This window comes from Drosophila erecta, unplaced genomic scaffold (genome assembly GCF_003286155.1).
Source record: "Drosophila erecta strain 14021-0224.00,06,07 unplaced genomic scaffold, DereRS2 tig00000000-arrow-pilon, whole genome shotgun sequence".
Lineage (NCBI taxonomy): Eukaryota > Metazoa > Arthropoda > Insecta > Diptera > Drosophilidae > Drosophila > Drosophila erecta.
Window position 1 is genome coordinate 3,717,129 of NW_020825194.1, and position 18,638 is coordinate 3,735,766.

An 18,638-nucleotide genomic window follows, 5' to 3' on the forward strand; every position below is an offset into this window, starting at 1 on the left:
TCTGTTACTAATGCTTTCCCTTTTAACCTTTTCCCGTTTCCGAACGTAGATGAAGCTAGCAATCCCAACGAACCCAAGTTCCATGCCCATGCCAGCATGCTGAGATCTCCGGATCAGCCACCGGCTCTGCCACTTCATCAGAACCTGGCCCCGTATCCGGCCCATGCCTCCGCCTCGTCGGTATGCTCGGCAGCCACCACGGCCACCGTGCACAATGGCAGCCACCTGCACGTCCTCAATGCCTCCAGTTCCACGCACAGCTCGAACAACTTCTACCAGAACACCATGCAGTCGGACACGAGCAGTTTGCATAAGCGCAAGAGCGTCATCTCTAGTCAGTCCACGGGCAGCAGCAATGATGTGAGTATCCTTTAAGATTAATGTAATGTTATCCCATCGCTTATACCTTGGAATCCCCCACAGCAAGCGCCGCTTACCTTCACACAACAATTGCAGCGACAAAGCAAACTCAGCTCACGCAATAATCTGATGGTGAACTCGAAGCACGCATCCAGTTCGGGAGCAGCAGGACACAAGTCCAGTGGTGGAGGCGGTGGTGCTCAACGGCACTCTCAGGTTCTGCCCGATCTCAGCGAGCATCAGCTTGGTATGTCGCACAGTATTTTTATTGCCCAGCCTCGAGCTAACTTTATTGGTCTCTATATAGCATCCAACATGACCAACGAGGCGGACATGTACGACATGGAGTGCATGTCGCCGCTGTACGCCACGCCTCCTCATTCGCCCAGCAGCGAATTGAGTTCACCTGGCCAACTTCCAGGTCTGAATGCCTTCGTGGACGATGAGAGGGCCGGAACCAGCAGTGGCGGAGGTGCCAAGCTGCCGGATAATCATTTCGCGCGAGACACGCACATGCGTATTATTCTGGGCAACCTCAAGGAAAACCAGCCCAGCTCCTCGGGGTAAGAAAAGCGAAAACTGAATAATTCAACATCAATGAACTTATGGGTTTTTATGTTTCTCCACTAGCAAAAGCAAGCGCAGCGGAGTATCCAGCAATCCGGCAATGCGGCTCATCCGCAGTCGCTTTGATGCCGCCTCCCAGTTGATCCGACGCACCAACAACATACTCTCTTCCAGCAGCAATCAGGGCTCCTCCAGCATTGGCGTCAAATCGGGCACCTTCCAGTGGCGCAAGGAGAGTCAAATGTAAACGCACCGGATTACATATTAATGTGCTCCCCGTTAACTCACTCCTTTAGGCACCAAAACACCCACTTGCATACTCAACCCTTAAATCGTAACTTATTTGAGTTTATATACCTTAGTACTTTTGAGAAAGTATTTGTTTTTTGTGATAGTTTCAATTTTAGTAAACTTTTTAATACGTTCTGATTTAACTAAATATATTTAGGCATACTACCCATACGAAGTAGTTTAAGGCATGCGCCAGGTATTAAGCTAAAACCCCATATATAGAATACTTAATTACATTTTTGGCATGCGAACTGTAGCAGATTCTTCTTCAATGTAGCAAAAACTAACGAAATTTAAATAGATCATGACACGAATGTAGACTTAAGAGAGCTCAGATCACCGCACTGTTCTCAGAATTAATTTTAAAGTATTTATTAAATCACCTTGCGTAAGACAGAGCATCGGCTTATAATTTAACTATAATATATAATTTATGCCGGAACAGGCTACCCAAAAAAAAGAGATCATGTTCTGAAGGCCATACTACTCCAATGCGCATTTATTGGCAATCGGCTATAGAAACGTAATTTATTTATACGAGCTACTTTACCAATTAATTACGCTGTTTATGTCAATTCTTTAAATCCAGTTCCCCAAAGTACCAAAAACCGATTATCCCTTCCCACAATGTGCTTTTAAAGGCACAAGCAAGATCCCAGAGATACGATATATGTGTATTATATTGCTCGCACCTAAAACTCAAAGCGGTCCGTTCCTGTACCTTAACACTTGTCACTAATTTTATGTAACCCTTAAGCCGGACAAACCAATCAAATACGCAACTGAAGCATTAATTAAATATTTTCTGAAACTCTACTCCCACTGCAAAGCAGCAAATCACAGACACAACAAACAACGCACTGGGCTAAATCCAAAAAGAATAAATCGAAACATAGTTGAACAGCGAAATGTTAATGAACAGAAAGAAACCTAATTATTGTTAACAAACCTATAACATACCGCAGAATACAATTGTTTAGATATACATAAATATATATTTCAAAAGCATATTTACAAGTTAATGATCAGAGTTATTCAAAGTATCATTATTATAATCGTAATAGATAACCGAACAGACTAAAATACAATCCACAGAGATACACACATAACACATAACGAAATGCATGTGGGTTCGAAACCAAAGATAAACATTTACATTTGGAAGTAATATACACATGATACCTATGCCTAACATATAACTATATATATGAGAATATGTACTTATACATTGTAGTGTTGTAGTTTTGAAAAGGTTGCGATGAATTATTGACAAAAATTGATACAGGAACATTTACAGAAAATTCTGAGTGTGTTGAAGTTAAAACAACTTTTTGAGCGAAGCGACGAATAACGAAGCATATACATACATATATAACTCTGAATCTGAATAAAACTGTATATTCATACAAATAATTGAAAGTCTTTTTGAAAGTATTTCGAGGAATGTGTTCTCAGTCTACTTGCTGGTGTCCACAAGTATCTTGGGATTGGCCACATGAAAAACGCTGGGAACCATTCCCGCCAGAGTGGTGAACAAACTTTCTGATATGTCATCAGGCAGTAGCAATTGCAAGGTGCTGGAATTGACAAAACAATTAGCATTCCCACATTCCAAAAGCTCAATGCCTACCTTAACTCAGCTCCGCCCCAAGATGCAGATTCTATCATAAATCCCTTGGCGCACTTAAACACCAGCTCTGCTCTTCTGATGCACCACTGGACGGTCATGTCCTCGCTCATCTCGTGGCGCAGCAGAGCCGGAATGGTCAGCGTGGTAATGTCATGCCTGCTAGCTGTCTTCAGGATGTTTCGCAAACCCAAGATCACCGGATGCCGCGAGTTGATCTCACTGGGACTGTTGATGGGTTCGTCCGAAACCAGGTGGAAAATAACATGCGTTTGCGAGAGATTCGAGTGTTTGGTGATGAAGAAGTCGCCTGTTTTCAGTCTGGGCACGCTCTTCTTGGTCGGCGAGGGTGTGGCGCTGCCCTCGGCACTGCTGTTGCTAGTACTGCTGCCACTCGAATCTTCAGTGCTCAGATTCTTAACCTGCTTCTCGATCTTCTCCAGCTGAGCGTCGATTTGCTCAAAATGGAACTCGGTGGACTTGTTGGCATTCTTAATGATATTCTTGTTGGCCTGGGCCTGAATAGAAGGGGTCAGCACGACGACGCCGCATAGGGAACTGGAGTACAATCCCAGAGCCATGTTAAGGCCATTAAGGCTCTCCTCAGCGTGCAGCGGACTACAGAGCTCCGTGACGTTGGCACTTAGAATGCGTATGTTGTGCATGTGCTTCAGCTGGGAGCCCAGGTGAATAGTGAAGCTCTCCTCCATTGATGGCTGTTGCGAGACGAACATCGAGGAGCGATTGCCCAGCGGCGTGGCTACCGGCGACACTTGAAACATCTGACTGACTTGACTGGTGATCCAATCTCGATACTCGTTTTTCTGGTGACCCATCATTGCCTCCAGTTCGGACTCGTATCGCTTTCGCACATAATTCTGTGTGGTGTACTGCTGGGCCAGCAGATTGTTGATATCCTCAGAGGTGGTGGTGATGTCCAACTGGTTTATCTGGCTATCCATCTCCTGCTGCTGGCAGTTGTTCAGAGTCTCCACCTCGCTGTCCATGTGCTCGGTCATGTCGGACACCACCTTGGCATACGCTCGCTCTCGCTTGAGTATGTCCTCCAGGGACGAGGAGTGCACCAGCCGATGGAAGCTCTGGGCGAATATATCTGCATCGCTGGGACCCACACGATCGGCAAATTGCAGCAGTTCCTCCTTGTACAGCTTCTCTGTGTCGCGCACAATGGCCTCGATGTCCAGCTCCTCGTTGGCCGCCTGATTGAGTAGCTTCTCGGCATGGTCGTCCAGGAAGTTTTGCTGCTCCGTGTCCACGAATTTCTGCAACTCATTCTCCAGATCTAATAAGAATAGCACGACTAAAGCTGGTACGCTATCCATATACGCTGCTACTCACTAATATTCTCGTCCAGGTACCGCATCATGGGATCCATCTGGGTAGGAGCCATCAGCTGGGTCACACACTCCTCCAGATTCTCCTGGTCGAAGGGAAAAGTGATGTCCAGTCGCGATTCACAGTCTTGGCCTTCATGATTTTTGTACTTGTACACAAAGGGCAGCGTGCGAGTGGCAGTAGAGTCCATTTCAGAGTCCTTTAGTCGGTGTTTTAGTTAGTTATAGTCATTAATTCGCAAGTTAACGCCCCCTGCCCAAAAGAAATGCAATTAGTATGACCGCATTGCGACCGCTTAAACATACCACAGAGCTTATTCACCACGTAGCCGATACTCGAACCAAGCCAATGTGATACACTGCTCAAAATTTATTTAAATTAAAGCAATATTACGGCTTTTCAAATGCTTCAATTACAACTCAAGAATTCGGTGGTTTCACGCTAAAAAATCGTTTCATTAGCAATGCTAACAGCGCTCTTCAAACACCATACAATTTCCCCCATGTGCACACTATGGTAAAATTTAAATTCTAAACAAAACGAAAAACAGTTTCATTGATTTTCTGAAATTTCTTTATTCGAAAGATTGTTAAAATTATAATAAATGCAATTTAAATGATCTAATAGTCATATAGTTACGGTGCTTCAGAGGAGAAATCGCCCAACATCCATTCTCCATTCTCAAGTGCGAAGAGCCGACCGGAGCACCACCTGAAAGTTACAACTTTTCCGGATTTGGGATCTGCGAAAGATAACTTACCCAGGAGCAACCGAATCCCAGCGACGTAGTTGCAAGCAAACGCGGGGCACCTTCCGTGGCTGCTTTCAGTAGCGCGGCGGCCGTCTTTCAGCGCTCCGCAACATACTTTTCACAGCCAACTTGCAACAGAAATTACAATAATATACATGTTTGTAAATGACATGGTACAGGAGGTGGCGGGTTCAAATCAAATAAAAGGGGAGAGTGAATCCTGTTAAGCGAACGACGTTAATGGCCCGCCCACAACAAATGCTATAGTTCACATAGTATAAGAGTTTCTTGGCTGGCTTTTGGACTTGGTCCTACTTGCTTGCTCCTTTTTACCTCTGCAATATACTCCAATACCTCTCATTCTGATCGAGATCCTTTTGCTGCTGCTGCTGCTACAGAAAGATAGAAAACTACGAGGCTTTGGCTTCTATATAGCTATATAGTTTTTGTTCTTTCGTCAGAGTTTACATCAATTGCTGGACACTTGTGTATTTTTGCATCTTGTATTTTTTAGCTACATTAAAATGTAAATTTTGTTAAGTATAATTGCGCTGACTCCTCAGACAGACTGCTTGCTAAAAGGTATAGATTACATTAAGTGTTGTTGTTTGTAGATCGATTACATCTAAACAGCGGAAGAGGTTTATCCATGTCGACACTTATTCAAAAATCTAAGTATCTAGATCTAGGTTCCTCCACACACGGTCAGGTTCGCTTAGAACTTGAATAGTAAAATTATTAAGTCTAGGGCAGCGTGCGGATGGATGCAGAATTCGCCCCGCACGCTCTACTCGATTTAATTCTATGAGAACTTAGCCTAGTAAAGTTGTAAAATGTAATACATGTTTTTATATATTTTGTGTTTTCTGCTCTGATTATCAAAAGTTGCCAGCAGCCGGTGGACTGGAGGAGCTGTCTACATACAAATAAACATATCTCTCGGCTGCCGCCTTGAAGTTTTACATAGCTGATTCATTTATGACTGGATTTAAATAGGTTGCTTGTGTGGTGGAGATACAAATTTTTGGCCTGTCGTCGGCTTTGTTGCTCTAATTACAATGTTACAATGTGAAATTATAGATTACAATTCTATGGGTATTGGATAGTATTATATGCGCCTCTTAATAATCAATCAATCACCGTGTGCAAAGACAAATCGAATGGAATCCTGGCCAGCTGCTGTGTACGTGTACTGCCACTTGCTGTGTTTCTTCTGCTTAGCTCACACACTGCTATGCACTGCACTGTTCTGGTCTGGTCTGGCTTGGTACTGATATCTCTTTCTGTTCTAATCCAAGACTGAACCAAACTCCTTACGACTTCACTGCACTGCACTGATCCTGATCAATCAATCTGCTCTCCTCTCTTCTGTAATGTTTGGTTTGTGGTGCTCGGAAAACTTCTTAGGTCTATGAACGTGCGTTCATACTTGTTCATATTGATCATTGAATTGCGTATCGTTTACTTGACTTTGAATTTTGGGCTTATACTGAGCGACTTTTACTTTATCACCTATAAAATGTCGATAAATGAGAAACGTTATTTAAAACAATTGGTATGCAAAAGGGGTTCTTAATTGGTTGATGGGTTTTTGTTCTCTAAATACTTTAAAGTGTAAATACGTATTTAAGTTGGTTGAGTAAGGTGGGTCGGACTGTCTTAGCCGTTTTGCTTTTTAGTCTCAATATGCTGTTATATAAACTACCAAAAAATGCCGATAAGGGCGCTATTAAAAAAAAGCACAACATATGATTGTCAAATCAAACGAAAGATTAATGGTCATACGGGATAGATTAGCGTTTGGTTGGTTAATGGTCTGACTTCGCCTTGGACTATGTATATCTAGGTGTTAGTAGTGGTTATTCGGATGTCTCACCTCGTCTGGTACCTCTCTCAATATCTTCGGTTGTTGCCACCGTTATTGAAGCCCTGATTGTTGCCGCCATAGTTGCCTTGATTGCCACCGCCTAAAAAAAAAAACCCAGGATCGTTAGGAGCACATCCAATCGTTGTCTTTCTAGTCTAGTTTCTACACCACACTGGTGGTGACTATTCATTAACAAAATCTGTAACGTGGCTGCGTGTTACGTCGTACTGGGATTATCTTACATACGCATAACATAGCGAAGGCCATCGTCGGTTGATCTCACAGCGTTTAATAAGCTAACTGCCAAACTCTATCGACGCTCTAACAGTTAGGTGTCAGGGTACTGTGTCTGTTATCCAGTTGTAATCAATACAGCAATGGATGTTCTATTGCTCACCTGCTTTGAATCCACCACCTCCTTGATAGGGTTGCATACGATTGTTGTTAAAGTTGCCGCCACCTCGCTGAGGGCCGCCGCCATAATTTTGCTGGTATCCTCCAAAATCATTGCCACCATTGTTCCAGTTGTTGCCGCCGCCACCAAAGTTGCCGCCTCCATTGCCATTGTCCCACGGATTATTATTGCCCCAGCTGTTGTTGCCACCGCCGTAGCCACCGCCGCCGCCACCGAAACTGTTGTTGCCCCAGTTGTCGTTACCCCCGCGGTTGTTGCCCCAGTTATTGCCACCGTTGTTCTGCAATGTCAATTAACCAGCCATAAGCCACAATTCGAATTGAAGGCTATCATTAAGTTCTTACCCAGTTCCCACCACCATTCTGGTTGCCGTAGTTGCCACCGCCCATGTTTCCGCGGTTTCCACCGGCACGACCTCCCGGACCACCGCGTCCTCCACCGCCTCCCTGCTGGTCATTTTGCTTGGGCAGGGCCTTCTTCACGTCCACCATTTTGCCATTCAGCTGATGCTGTTTTTGCACTGCAAAGATAGAAGGGAAGCATTCCATTAGTGGGGTCCAAAAATATAATTTCCCTACACGGTGCATCTGTAGGATAGTGTGCCATATACTCTTTCATCATTGATGCACATACACCACCAACAACAATAATATAATACTGGCTGGGATTTCATCTTACAGTCACAAACGCCGCACGAGCACATCAAACATTGCTATGCGGAGCTGGGACTGTGGAATCGTAGCTAAAATTAGGATAGATATTCACGCTAGTACATTCACCATTCGGTACATTTGATGTGCAGTTGTAACGAGGCTGCGTGTTACACAGAACTGGTTTTTAATATACATTCGCATAACATAGCTTAGCCAACGCTTCAATTCATCTCACAGCGTTTAAATAAAAACTATACAGGCGACTGTTTCATGCCCGTCAATTTGTCAGTACTGTGATGCCCACGAAGGAGCTGATATAGAAAATCTTCCTGTTTAATCAGTTCGATAATCAAGGTGATAGTGTGCCTTATACTCTTTCATCGTTGATGCACAAACACCACCAACAACACGATATAATATGGGCTGGGCTTTCATCTTACAGTCACAAACGCCGCATGAGCACATCAAACATTGCTATGCGGAGCTGGGACTGTGGGATCAGTTTACACAATAAGAATTAATTCTACAATTGTAACGAGGCTGCGTGTTACACTGAATAGGCGCAATGCTTACATTCGCATAACATAGCTTAGCCGACGCTTTATTCATCTCACAGCGTTTAAAAAAAAAACTACCCTGGTGAGGTTTTCAAACCAGTTAATTTGTCAGTACTGTGATTTCAAGGATACATTTTTAGATTCAAGCTATAGTGTGCCAAATACTCTTTCATCGTTGATGCACGAAGAGCACCAACAACAATGATATAATACTGGCTGGGATTTTATCTTACAGTCACAAACGCCGCAAGAGCACATCGAACATTGCTATGCGGAGCTGGGACTGTGGATATATTATAAATGGATTCATTTAGCCGACGCTGAGGGACATTTACGAGAAACCTTACAATTTGACTGAAGCTGATTGAGCTGTAAATTAGGGGTTGTTGCAAGCCGAGCCGTCGGTTTTGTGGCTGTTACACAGAAACGCCGCGTGCACTAATGGGGTTAATATTTACATACAGTTTACATCATAAGTTACATATTCCTATCCTATGCTAATTGTTTGCTTCATAGGAAGAGAAAATACAGGTAATTTAATATTGTATAAATCTGACAATGTGCTCCTGTAATTATCCTAGGATGCTACTTTCGCACTTTTTAAATCATACTCGATGTTGTCTTGATAAGGAAAATTCTACTTACAGACAACTTTGTCCACGGGATCGTAGTCGTCGAACTCGACAAAGGCGAATCCACGCTTCTTGCCAGTCTCCTTGTCCATGACGATGTTGATGTCGACAATATTGCCGAAGTGCTGGAAGTAGTCGCGGATGCACTGCTCATCATGGTCGTCTTTAAGGGCGCCCACAAACAGTTTCTTTACGGTGGCTCCGGCGTTCGGGGAATCGATGTCTTGACGGGGAACAGCCCGCTTGGGCTCCACCACTCGACCGTCGATCTTGTGGGGACGCGACTTTTGCGCCTCATCAATCATGCTCGAGTGGGAATAGGTGATGAACCCAAAGCCACGGGATCGCTTCGTGCGCGGATCCTTCATGACCACCACGTCCACGATGTTGCCCCATTTCTCGAAGTGCGCCTTCAGGTTCTCGTCGGTGGTGCGGTAGTCCAAGCCACCGATGAACAGTTTGCGCATATGCTCCGGCTCGGTGATGGAGTCCTAAGGAAAATCGTAAATTATTGATTTTATCAATGGCCGTACTTAACCTCAGTTTTCGCCCGTGAGACACATGCGTAATTTTCAAAATGGCTACCGGTAAAGCGAGACTCTAGTTTGCAGGAAATTTCTAGACCCTTAATATGCACTACTTACATCATCATGGCCGTTGGAGTTGCCGTTCTGATTCTGGTTCGAATTCACCATTTTACTATTGAAACGTTAAATTAATATTATTCTAACTATTTTTGCTTTTGCAAGTGGAGAAAGTCCCCGACACACGCGGCGAATGAAAAAACTGAATGCAATGTGACCGTTTCATGGCACGAATAAAAAACAGCGGCTATTCGATATATGTATGTACATAGGCGATAAACGACAAGCAAGTCGGCGAATACCCTTAACAATAAAATACTATTACAATTTTTTACCCTTCTTTTTAACCTTGCCTTAAAAACGCATGTATGTGTGCATTCTTGAACCCGACTTTTGCGTTAAAAAATTGAAGCAGCAAGCAATACTGACAGTTTTATATGACCCAACTGGGGCTATCGCTCGCCAGGGAGAGATTACGCGGTTTTGAACGCAACTTACATCGTCATCTTCATGTTGGCCGTTGTTCCAGTTGTCGTGTCCACCCATTTCGCAGCGATTAGTTTTATCTTAACTTCACTGATATAATATTTTTAAAGAAAATATATGAAAATATTCCGACACTAGCTGTAGCCGACTTTTGCTTAAAGTGAAAATTTATTTCACAGTGACATTAAAAGCCGTATATATATTTTTGCCGACAGACCGTAGGTCAACTTTTACAAAATACCAGTAAGGGTAGTTCCAACCAGTTAATACCACAGCCATTAATGACGTGTTTCCATTGAAAATCTATTTTTAAATTTTCGATGAGTACAATGCTATTGGTATACAGAAGCTTGGACATCTAAGGCTTTGCATAATTTCTTACATGCACTTGACTTATTGCAAGTGAATTTCGCCCTAGGTTTATATCATTCTATCTATTTTGAAGATGTAGCTACATATTTCGGCGGTAAATTCGAAAGCTTTTTGTGGTTTTTTTCGCCGCACCTGCTACAGCCACACTGCCGCACACGTAAGGAAATAAGTTTTCCAGTTCGATTTCCAAAATGCCGAAAAAGAAGACTGGGCAGCGTAAAAAGGCCGAGAAGCAGAAGCTTCGTCTCAAGGAGATCCGCAGCAGGGAGGTGCCCCTAGCGGACTTGCCCTGCAATGCCCCGATGGAGTGCGACAAGTGCGAGAAGAAGCAGAAGTCGAGGGCCTTCTGCTATTTCTGCCAGAGCATTCAGAGATTACCCATTTGCGCCCAGTGCGGGAAGATCAAGTGCATGCTGAAGACCGGCGACTGTGTGGTCAAGCATCCGGGAGTCTACACCACGGGCCTCGGAATGGTGGGCGCCATCTGCGACTTCTGCGAGGCGTGGGTCTGCCACGGACGCAAATGCCTTCAGAACCACGCCTGCACGTGTCCGCTGCAGAATGCAACCTGCCTGGAGTGCGAACGCGGTGTCTGGGAGCACGGCGGCCGTATCTTCAAGTGCTCCTTCTGCAACGGATTCCTGTGCGAGGACGATCAGTTCGAGCACCAGGCCAGTTGTCAGGTGGGTAACCAAATTATCGCCTAGTTTGCTAATTGGGACTTGTAAGCTAAGAAATCTGTAAAATACCCATTAAGTTTTGCTCCCAACTGGCTCGCATTTGGTAATTCAATCCATTCAATTCCAGGTGCTGGAGTCGGAGAACTACAAGTGTCAATCGTGCAACAAGCTAGGCCAGTACTCCTGCCTGCGCTGCAAGACGTGCTACTGCGAGGATCATGTGCGTCGCAAGGGCTTTAAGTACGACAAGAACAAGCCGATTCCGTGCCCCAAGTGCAACTACGATACCTCGGTGACCAAGGACCTCAGCATGTCCACGCGGTCACACAAATTCGGGCGCCAGCAACAAGGAGGCAACAGCGACGACGAGGAGGGATACGGTGGATACTATGGAGCCAGTGGCAGTGGCTATTATGGTGGTGGCGCCAGCGGTGGCTACTCCTACGGCAATGATGATGATGAAGATGAGTCCGATGGAGACTACGAGGATGAAAGTGATGAAGACGATGATGATGATGAGGAAGAGGAAGAGGAGGAGACTACGGAAAGCGAACCAGAGAAGGAAACCGACAAAAAGTCCACCAAATAGGCTGAATTGTTTTTATACTCGTAAATGGCTAAGTGAGCGAGTTCTCGGCTGTGCACTCGTTGCTGTCAATGTAATAGGGAAATAAATTCTTTGTCAAATTGTGGAGCTTCCAAGTAGCCATTCTCTGTAATGCAACAAGCTGCATGTGGGCCTTGGGCCGAAGTCGGAAGGTAAATGCGCCCACGAATGTGTACCAAAATTCCACGAGGGAGGATAACTGGGGAACTGAGGGTGCGGAATGGAAATGGGCATGGATAGGGAGGAGCAGCAGTGCCAACCCATACGCACATGATGATGGCGATGCCAACGGCTCTGCCAACGCCAACTTCTCTGTTGATAGACTCATCCATCTCCAATCCACTTACGAGCGCAAATATTTACACAATTTACTCGAAAACGGAGGTATGAGCATATAATATTTCCAAAAACGATGGCAAACACACCACACACACCCAGAGAAAGACACGCACTTCGGCATTTGGGAATGTTTGGCAGTTAGGCAGAGCGGAACAGCAACAGCAATGGGTGATGGGTGATGGTTGATGGTTGCTGGGCGATTTTGTGGGGCATAGGATGTGGACGGGCCCATCATCAGGCTGAAACATTTTAGGCATTGCAAATCAATGAGCGGCTTGTTGAAAGGGAGGAGCATAGTTCTTCGGCATATGAATGAAATCATATGTGGCGTTACTTATGTAGGCGAGTCCTGGGCGAGGATGTGGACGAATTGGGTCGGGACTGGGCGAGTGAGTGGCAGGCAAATCAACTGTGTACATAATACAGATTAGTGTGGGAGGATGTGGGATGCACATACAGCTGCGGTCGTACCAATAGTCCTTTTGGTTAGGCATAATATTAAGAGTTTCAGCAAATTATAAACTAGTTTTAAATTTATTTTCTCTTCACGTCTTTTTTCATATGAACTTTAACGATGGATTGATACTAAACGTATACTTGGTGTCCTTTTTTTTTACCCCCCGCTGTGGTCCCTTACATGACCATACTTATGTATAGATCGGAGCAGCTTAATGGCTGCCTGCCAGCATTTGTGTCTGCATTTCAATCAAAATGGCCTGTCGATTCCGGCCGAGGCGATGTCCAAGCCATTGGAGTTAGGGCTACTCAACAAAATTAGAAACGGGGTGGCTTATGAGGGCAAGATGGAGGGGGTGTGCCATTTATGGACTATGTACTGTGGGCTGTGGTGGTCAGTGCCAAACATCAATAATAATTTCATAAATGTAATCAGAGAGAGGCAAACAAGACCCGAGTCGAGTCACAGTGATTGAGCTCTTAATTGCACTGCGATATTAATCCCTGAGCCCACTCTGTCCAGCCAATTTGGTCACTTCCCATCACGATGACCGCTTTCATTAGCCGGAGTGCATTCTCAATTACCAGATGGACGGGGTCTCGATTTTAAAGTCTCGCTGGGATCAGGATTCCCAAGAAAACCCTGCAAACTCTAATCACTTCCGATCAGCATTATCTATTGCTTATTTATGCAATACCAATATTTTCGTCAGCCAAAGTCAAGCCATAACAAAAACACAGCCATGGCCAAGGATTAAGGTGGGAAAATCCTGTGGACAATCCGAGGAACACGTGGAAAAGTCAAAAACTGCGGCTTATGACCAAACGCAATTAGCGTTAATTACGATGGAAAACAGCCGGAGCGGCACAGCTTCCCATGGCTACGGGTTAAGGGTCTCTGGATTCAGGACTGTAGGATTTCAGGACTCAGCAGGTCCTTGCGGCCACTTGAAGTTTAATTTAATTTCTACTTGCGGCTGCCGCAGCGTTGCTCGCTTCAAGTGATTGCGCCATGGGACTGGATTGGACAGGATTGGGTGGGATGGTCTAGGTGGGTTAGATAAGGTGGGGGTAGTTCCTAACGTCATCATCAACATCACCCACATCGACATTCACATCCACTTCGCCATCGACGTTCGTCAAAGCTAGCGATGATTGATGGTGCGTAATTTGGAAAATTAGAACCAGGATACGCAGCGAAAAAGGGGTGGCTCTCGTTTTCAGCATATTTTTTTTTATTTCGGCCCCTGCTAATGTTGTTGGCACAACAAGGTGTGTCCTGGTCCGATTGCCGCGTGTCCTGCCCGCCGTTCGCCGCTTGCGGACGCGTGTTTTGCGTCCAGCAAAGTAGCGCGTGGTTATTAGAAAACAATTTAATTAAATATTCACTTGAACCGGCAACACCAACAACGTGGTCCGGTGGAAAAGCGTAGGCAGTGGCACGGAGATGGCCTCACTTTCCCATCATAAAGCGCTCAAACAATGGCCATCAATATTAAACGATGTTGTTCGGTGTCCATTTAGAGCGCTCCAGTCGCTTGTCCTTGTTGTTTTAGCCGTCCTCACTGGTCCGTGATGTAATGTGAGAAAGTTTTTCCGTTTTTTCTGTCCAGAGGATGGAATGGGAACCCAAGTTTTTGGTCGGTGCTTTTCGGCGGAGGTAGGCCTTTGATCAATTTCGTCCTGTGGGCGAGTCCCTGAGAATAAGTTCTCAAAATAACGACGGGTTAATTGACCCTTGCTGTACCCAGGGAAAAACTTTGGCGGCTGATTTATATCCAAGCTGTATTATTATATTTATAAGTTGTAATTTATATTAATATCATACTATGGATTGTTCATAAATTCTTCTAAATATTCAATTAGAATTGGCACACTTCCGCAGATAGCGGAAGTGATCCCCTGATCCCAACCAAAAGCTGTTAGAAAGTCATCGCCATCGAGTCGGAAAAGAGCTTCATCCAGGTGTGCCGCACTGCACCCGCACAGCAGGACTGGATGAAGGCAGAAGCCACTGAATCGGGAAAGCGACACCAGGAGGACCGCCCGCCCGCACACAAGCGGTTCAATGGAGAATGGAGAAGTCACGGCAGGACAATGGGAAAGTCGTTGGCTGTCTAATTGCATCAGCGGCGCTTCCCTGGCCACGCGACCCGGTGCGCCTCACCTGCAATTAAACTGTCGCATTAGGAGCAACATGCCCGGCTCTTCGCCAGAAATTCAAAGTGATGACGCAGCTCGACAAGCGATTCCGGAGCACAATCGAAAGGGCTGGTTGGGTGGGGGTGGTGTGTGGCATGTAACAATCGAGGGGCACGTGTCGGCGGGGGGTGGAAAGTGGCGAAACTTGGACCTGAAACGACCTTCCAGCAGCCAAAAGTTTGGCTTAGGGATTAGCCGCACGCTGTTTCGGTGGTTTCTCCATTGTGTTTGCCAACGCAGTTACATACTTTGCACCCGGCAAGCCGCCTAATGAAAGCAAATCTCCGAATTAATTTCAAACGAATTTGTTTTGATGCCCTGATAAGCCGTCATCTCAACCGAGTGGAAAAAAGGGGCAGTCGCAGGAGGCACAAAATCTGGCCAGCGCTTGCCATTTAGCCCACTGAACCCACTGATTCCGCCCATTCTTACCCGTTTTGATTTCTGTCAATAGCCCGGCGGGCTGGCACTTGAGCGGCGAGACGCCCAGCTTCGCCATCGAGCGAAACTGAATTTTGCAATACGCCCAAGGGTCCTGGTTCGAACTCCACTCCCCCTACTCCACCTCCCCACACTCCACTCCATTCCACTCACCCACACACGCGCGCGCGCTTTGCATTACAATTGGTAAGCGGGCACGCCCACCTCCGCCTCCCACGCCCACGGCGTGCTACAGTTATTAACCTCAGCTTACACTGGACTACAGGGAAACACGTACTTAAGCTTCAGTGTGCGCGAATTCTTAGGTCGTATTTGGCCTACCAACTAATAATAACTTATGAGTACCAGTATTATAATGTATTTTATTGCAGCTTTATGCTGATATTTTCTTCAGTTCTCATCAGTGATCAGAATAAGTAAGATATTACAAAAAGCCTCCAGATTTACCGCCCTAGCCTTGTGTTTGCCAGTGTAGTTTGCCTGCGGCTAACAGTGTAATTAAAGTAGTTGCGGTCGCTTGTAATAAGCTCGATGATGATGCCGATGATTATGATGACCCGCACTTGTCGTGAAGCACCAGTCAAGCGGCCTGGGAATCTATTTGCTCGCACATCCCATTACATGTCCTGGATTACGAGTCCTGGCACTTGTCCTTCCACCGGCCGCGTGCGCTGCACGTGAACTGCCATGATAATGATCTCAATCTCGCATGCAATCGGCGGTGGGAACACTGTGGGAGCGTCTCCGGCTCACAGGCCAAACAGCACTCATCAGCGGGCCATTATAGATGGCTAAATTATTTATTGTCAACAGCTATGGACGAGAAATCGAATTTATATATGCCACTGGGCCATTGTCTTTGCATCTGGCTCTGCAGCAACTCAATGTCAAGATTAATCGCCAGCTGTGGGACGAGGCTGGCGGACAGGTAACCCATCGAGCGAATCGAGCGAATCGAGCCAGATCAGGAGTCGGACTTCTATATGCCGGGTATATCGTATATATGACGGCTATTTGCCGGGGGTAACAATGAAATATTGAAATGAAAAAATTTCAAGTTCGGCAGCTTGTCAAGTGGCACTTGTCGTCAGTTGAACGTCACGGCGTTCGGGCACTTTGTCAATTCAAGTGAAATTTTTATTAATTTCGTTTTTTAAACCGTATGTACGCGTTTGTATGCCCAGTGACAGATACGATTGTGTGCCTTGTGTGCATTCATATACTCGTGTATGTATGCTATTGAAAGGTTCTTGATGCACGTCCTCATCAATGGCACCCATTAGTTGTTGTTTAATGCTAACTAATTGCCGGCAATTCGTCAGCGGCCAGTTCCCGAAAAACCATCTCATCGAGATCCCAAGACCGGCGGTCCCTTTGTGCCGCGATGGGTGACCTGTATCCTTAATTTCTGGCCGATCTCTTCGTTGGCCACTATATGTGTGTATGTACCCTTAGCCGGCTTTGTTGCCAATTGACAGTTGTAAATGTTTGTTGTAAATTGTGCTTTAGAGGTGCTAATAGAGTGCCACCGCCGTGCGCGTTTTCCCAAGTTCTTCGTTTGGTTTTATGCTTCCAGATTCCTGTTTTCTTCTTCAGCTTCGTTTTGGATTTTTGATTGAGTTGCCCCCAGCAGAAAATCAATGAACTCCGCTGGTGGACACAAGGTACCACCTTTTTATGATGCTTTTGGCCGCCGCCTGGCCGGAGATCTCTTTGATTTCGCACCGACCGAGTGAATCACAAGAACTTCACACCAGAACTTCGAGGCTCGAATATTGGGGGTCGGGGTTGGGGGGTTTTGGGGTGTTTGGGCCTTGGTGATGGGGGGCAGGAATCAAATCAACGGCTTCTGCTGCAGTAGCTGTCAAGTGCAAACTATTTATGAAGTGGCGGATCTGTGTTTGTCCAGCCAATTATTGTGGCCGGCCATAAAGGCTTTGTGTTTTAGTGCCACTTGATTTCTAGCGAAAGGGAAATTTGCGTTCTATACTTTTCCATTTTTCGTTTTGAGGAATCTTCATATGCGCTTTTCAAGGATTTTAACATATTCCCTGAGGAGCCATTCATTAAATAGTTCTTAGTCTGTGTATATCGATTTTGGCTTAGATTCTTGTATGTCCCCGTGAGTTTTCCCTGCTTTCACTTATCGATTGATTCAAACTTTCAGTTTTGCCGCACTTCTGGGCTGTTTGCTCTGGATGTCATTGACTTTGCAGCTTTGACTTTGGTGCAGCCGAGTGTAACAATTATGGGCAGCAGCGACTAGGAAAACAAACACACCTCCCGTGCCGGAAAGGTGCCGCACATTTCCCATATGCACCAAATTATTGTAAGCGACTTGCAGTCACAAATTTGGCCATTATTAAATTAACGCTTTCGCCGATTGCTGCGTCATGCGGGGGGAAGGGGTAGGATTTTTATCCTGTGCTGCCCGTTATGCGTCGAAGGATGTTCACTCACTGCCAGATATGAGTATACACCTATATGAACAGCGAGTCCCAGTCAGAGAGTTGGAACCCACGAGGAGGCAGAGACAGCTCGGGCTAACAAGGGTGCCGCATGTCCAGTTGAAATGCCAATGACTTGCCATTTTCGATGGCACTTGGCACGTCAGCCGCCCGTCACGTCATGGGTAGACCGGGCCAAAACCAAAAACCGGGAGAGCCAGTCGCTCGCAGCCCGACGTACGATCCATGGATCGCATACATCCAAAATTCTCTTATCAAGCGCCATCGATGGACCACACACGACGATGCGGTGCTGCATTTAACAACTCCATGGTGCACCCTAACACGTTCTTATCAGCCGGGCTTACCAGCCAACTGGCAACCAGATGGCGACGAGCAAAATGATGAGATGACTCTTACAAAACGATGAAGACAAGCTGTGGAGCTGCGGACTGGCTTTTGGCTGCTCGTTGGATGCGCACGCATCATCGGGTAAGCGCCACTTATGTCACTTGTGCCGTTGATGTAGAGATGGAGCCTCCAATGGAGCACATGAGCACTCACCACATGCAGCTCCAACTCCAACTACAACTCCGACTTGGGACTCCAGTCGCAGCTTCAGGTTGCACACGGAAAATAAATGGAGTTTATCTGCTGTGGCCCACATATGTGATGCATGAGCAACCAATTTTTTCGATTATGAAGATTAATACAAATCATTAAAAAGTCATTTTAATTTGCCTTTGAAAAGTTCATTTATTTTAAATCGTTCTAAATAATATTTCACTCAATTTCATGTGCAGCCCATCTATAATGTATCAAAGTTTAAAAGCTGCTCAGATTAACTTTCTCAGAATTAAGTTGTTTTAATGGTGGTACACTCGTTTCTCTCAGTGCAGCTCCAGTTTATGCTGTTTCGATGCTGTTGGTGGTGGTGCTGATGCTATT

At 45.5% G+C, this 18,638-nt stretch overlaps 4 protein-coding genes across 7 annotated transcripts in view; 2 read left to right on the forward strand and 2 right to left on the reverse strand.

Moving 5' to 3' along the window:
• The window catches only part of LOC6555365 (ankyrin repeat domain-containing protein 50), a 27,282-nt gene extending 24,651 nt beyond the window's left edge, over positions 1 to 2,631 (forward strand). Inside the window, exons 3-6 of the mRNA XM_001981413.3 lie at positions 50 to 360; positions 424 to 607; positions 668 to 923; positions 991 to 2,631. Of these exons, the coding sequence (XP_001981449.1) occupies positions 50 to 360; positions 424 to 607; positions 668 to 923; positions 991 to 1,174 (935 nt within the window). The 3' untranslated portion in view covers positions 1,175 to 2,631. The remainder of the gene's footprint in view (positions 1 to 49; positions 361 to 423; positions 608 to 667; positions 924 to 990) is intronic.
• On the reverse strand, positions 2,193 to 4,531 carry LOC6555366 (protein C12orf4 homolog). The gene is made up of 3 exons (XM_001981414.3): positions 4,205 to 4,531; positions 2,849 to 4,148; positions 2,193 to 2,795 (listed from the first exon to the last, which is right to left on the reverse strand). The coding sequence occupies exons 1-3, from the start codon at positions 4,389 to 4,391 to the stop codon at positions 2,675 to 2,677; spliced, it is 1,608 nt and encodes a 535-aa protein (XP_001981450.1). The 5' UTR covers positions 4,392 to 4,531; the 3' UTR covers positions 2,193 to 2,674.
• Positions 4,532 to 5,376: 845 nt separating this feature from the next.
• On the reverse strand, positions 5,377 to 10,390 carry LOC6555367 (heterogeneous nuclear ribonucleoprotein A1). Of its 4 annotated transcripts, none has more exons than XM_015153544.2 (6): positions 10,159 to 10,389; positions 9,090 to 9,567; positions 7,579 to 7,754; positions 7,217 to 7,514; positions 6,829 to 6,919; positions 5,377 to 6,464 (listed from the first exon to the last, which is right to left on the reverse strand). In XM_015153544.2, the coding sequence occupies exons 1-5, from the start codon at positions 10,204 to 10,206 to the stop codon at positions 6,846 to 6,848; spliced, it is 1,074 nt and encodes a 357-aa protein (XP_015009030.1). In that variant the 5' UTR covers positions 10,207 to 10,389; the 3' UTR covers positions 5,377 to 6,464; positions 6,829 to 6,845. The 4 variants fall into 4 exon arrangements, with proteins under 4 accessions (XP_015009030.1, XP_001981451.1, XP_026834031.1 ...); XM_001981415.3 differs by lacking the exon at positions 10,159 to 10,389 and adding an exon at positions 9,721 to 9,903; XM_026978230.1 differs by lacking the exon at positions 6,829 to 6,919 and having other exon boundaries at positions 10,159 to 10,390.
• Positions 10,391 to 10,613: 223 nt separating this feature from the next.
• Positions 10,614 to 11,892, forward strand: LOC6555452 (zinc finger protein 330 homolog). The gene is made up of 2 exons (XM_001981416.3): positions 10,614 to 11,201; positions 11,326 to 11,892. The coding sequence occupies exons 1-2, from the start codon at positions 10,710 to 10,712 to the stop codon at positions 11,785 to 11,787; spliced, it is 954 nt and encodes a 317-aa protein (XP_001981452.1). The 5' UTR covers positions 10,614 to 10,709; the 3' UTR covers positions 11,788 to 11,892.
• Positions 11,893 to 18,638: the final 6,746 nt, after the last annotated feature.

Coding starts and splice junctions, on each gene's coding strand:
- LOC6555366 (XM_001981414.3), bottom strand. CDS start 4,391: ATGGACTCTACTGCCACTCGCACGCTGCCCTTTGTGTACAAGTACAAA. Junction 4,149..4,204: donor GTACCTGGACGAGAATATTA/GTGAGTAGCAGC, acceptor TATTCTTATTAG/ATCTGGAGAATGAGTTGCAG. Junction 2,796..2,848: donor TGGGGCGGAGCTGAGTTAAG/GTAGGCATTGAG, acceptor TGTCAATTCCAG/CACCTTGCAATTGCTACTGC.
- LOC6555452 (XM_001981416.3), top strand. CDS start 10,710: ATGCCGAAAAAGAAGACTGGGCAGCGTAAAAAGGCCGAGAAGCAGAAG. Junction 11,202..11,325: donor AGCACCAGGCCAGTTGTCAG/GTGGGTAACCAA, acceptor ATTCAATTCCAG/GTGCTGGAGTCGGAGAACTA.
- LOC6555367 (XM_026978228.1), bottom strand. CDS start 9,771: ATGGTGAATTCGAACCAGAATCAGAACGGCAACTCCAACGGCCATGAT. Junction 7,755..9,089: donor TCCCGTGGACAAAGTTGTCT/GTAAGTAGAATT, acceptor CTATCTTTGCAG/TGCAAAAACAGCATCAGCTG. Junction 6,465..7,216: donor AGGTGGTGGATTCAAAGCAG/GTGAGCAATAGA, acceptor GACATTTTATAG/GTGATAAAGTAAAAGTCGCT.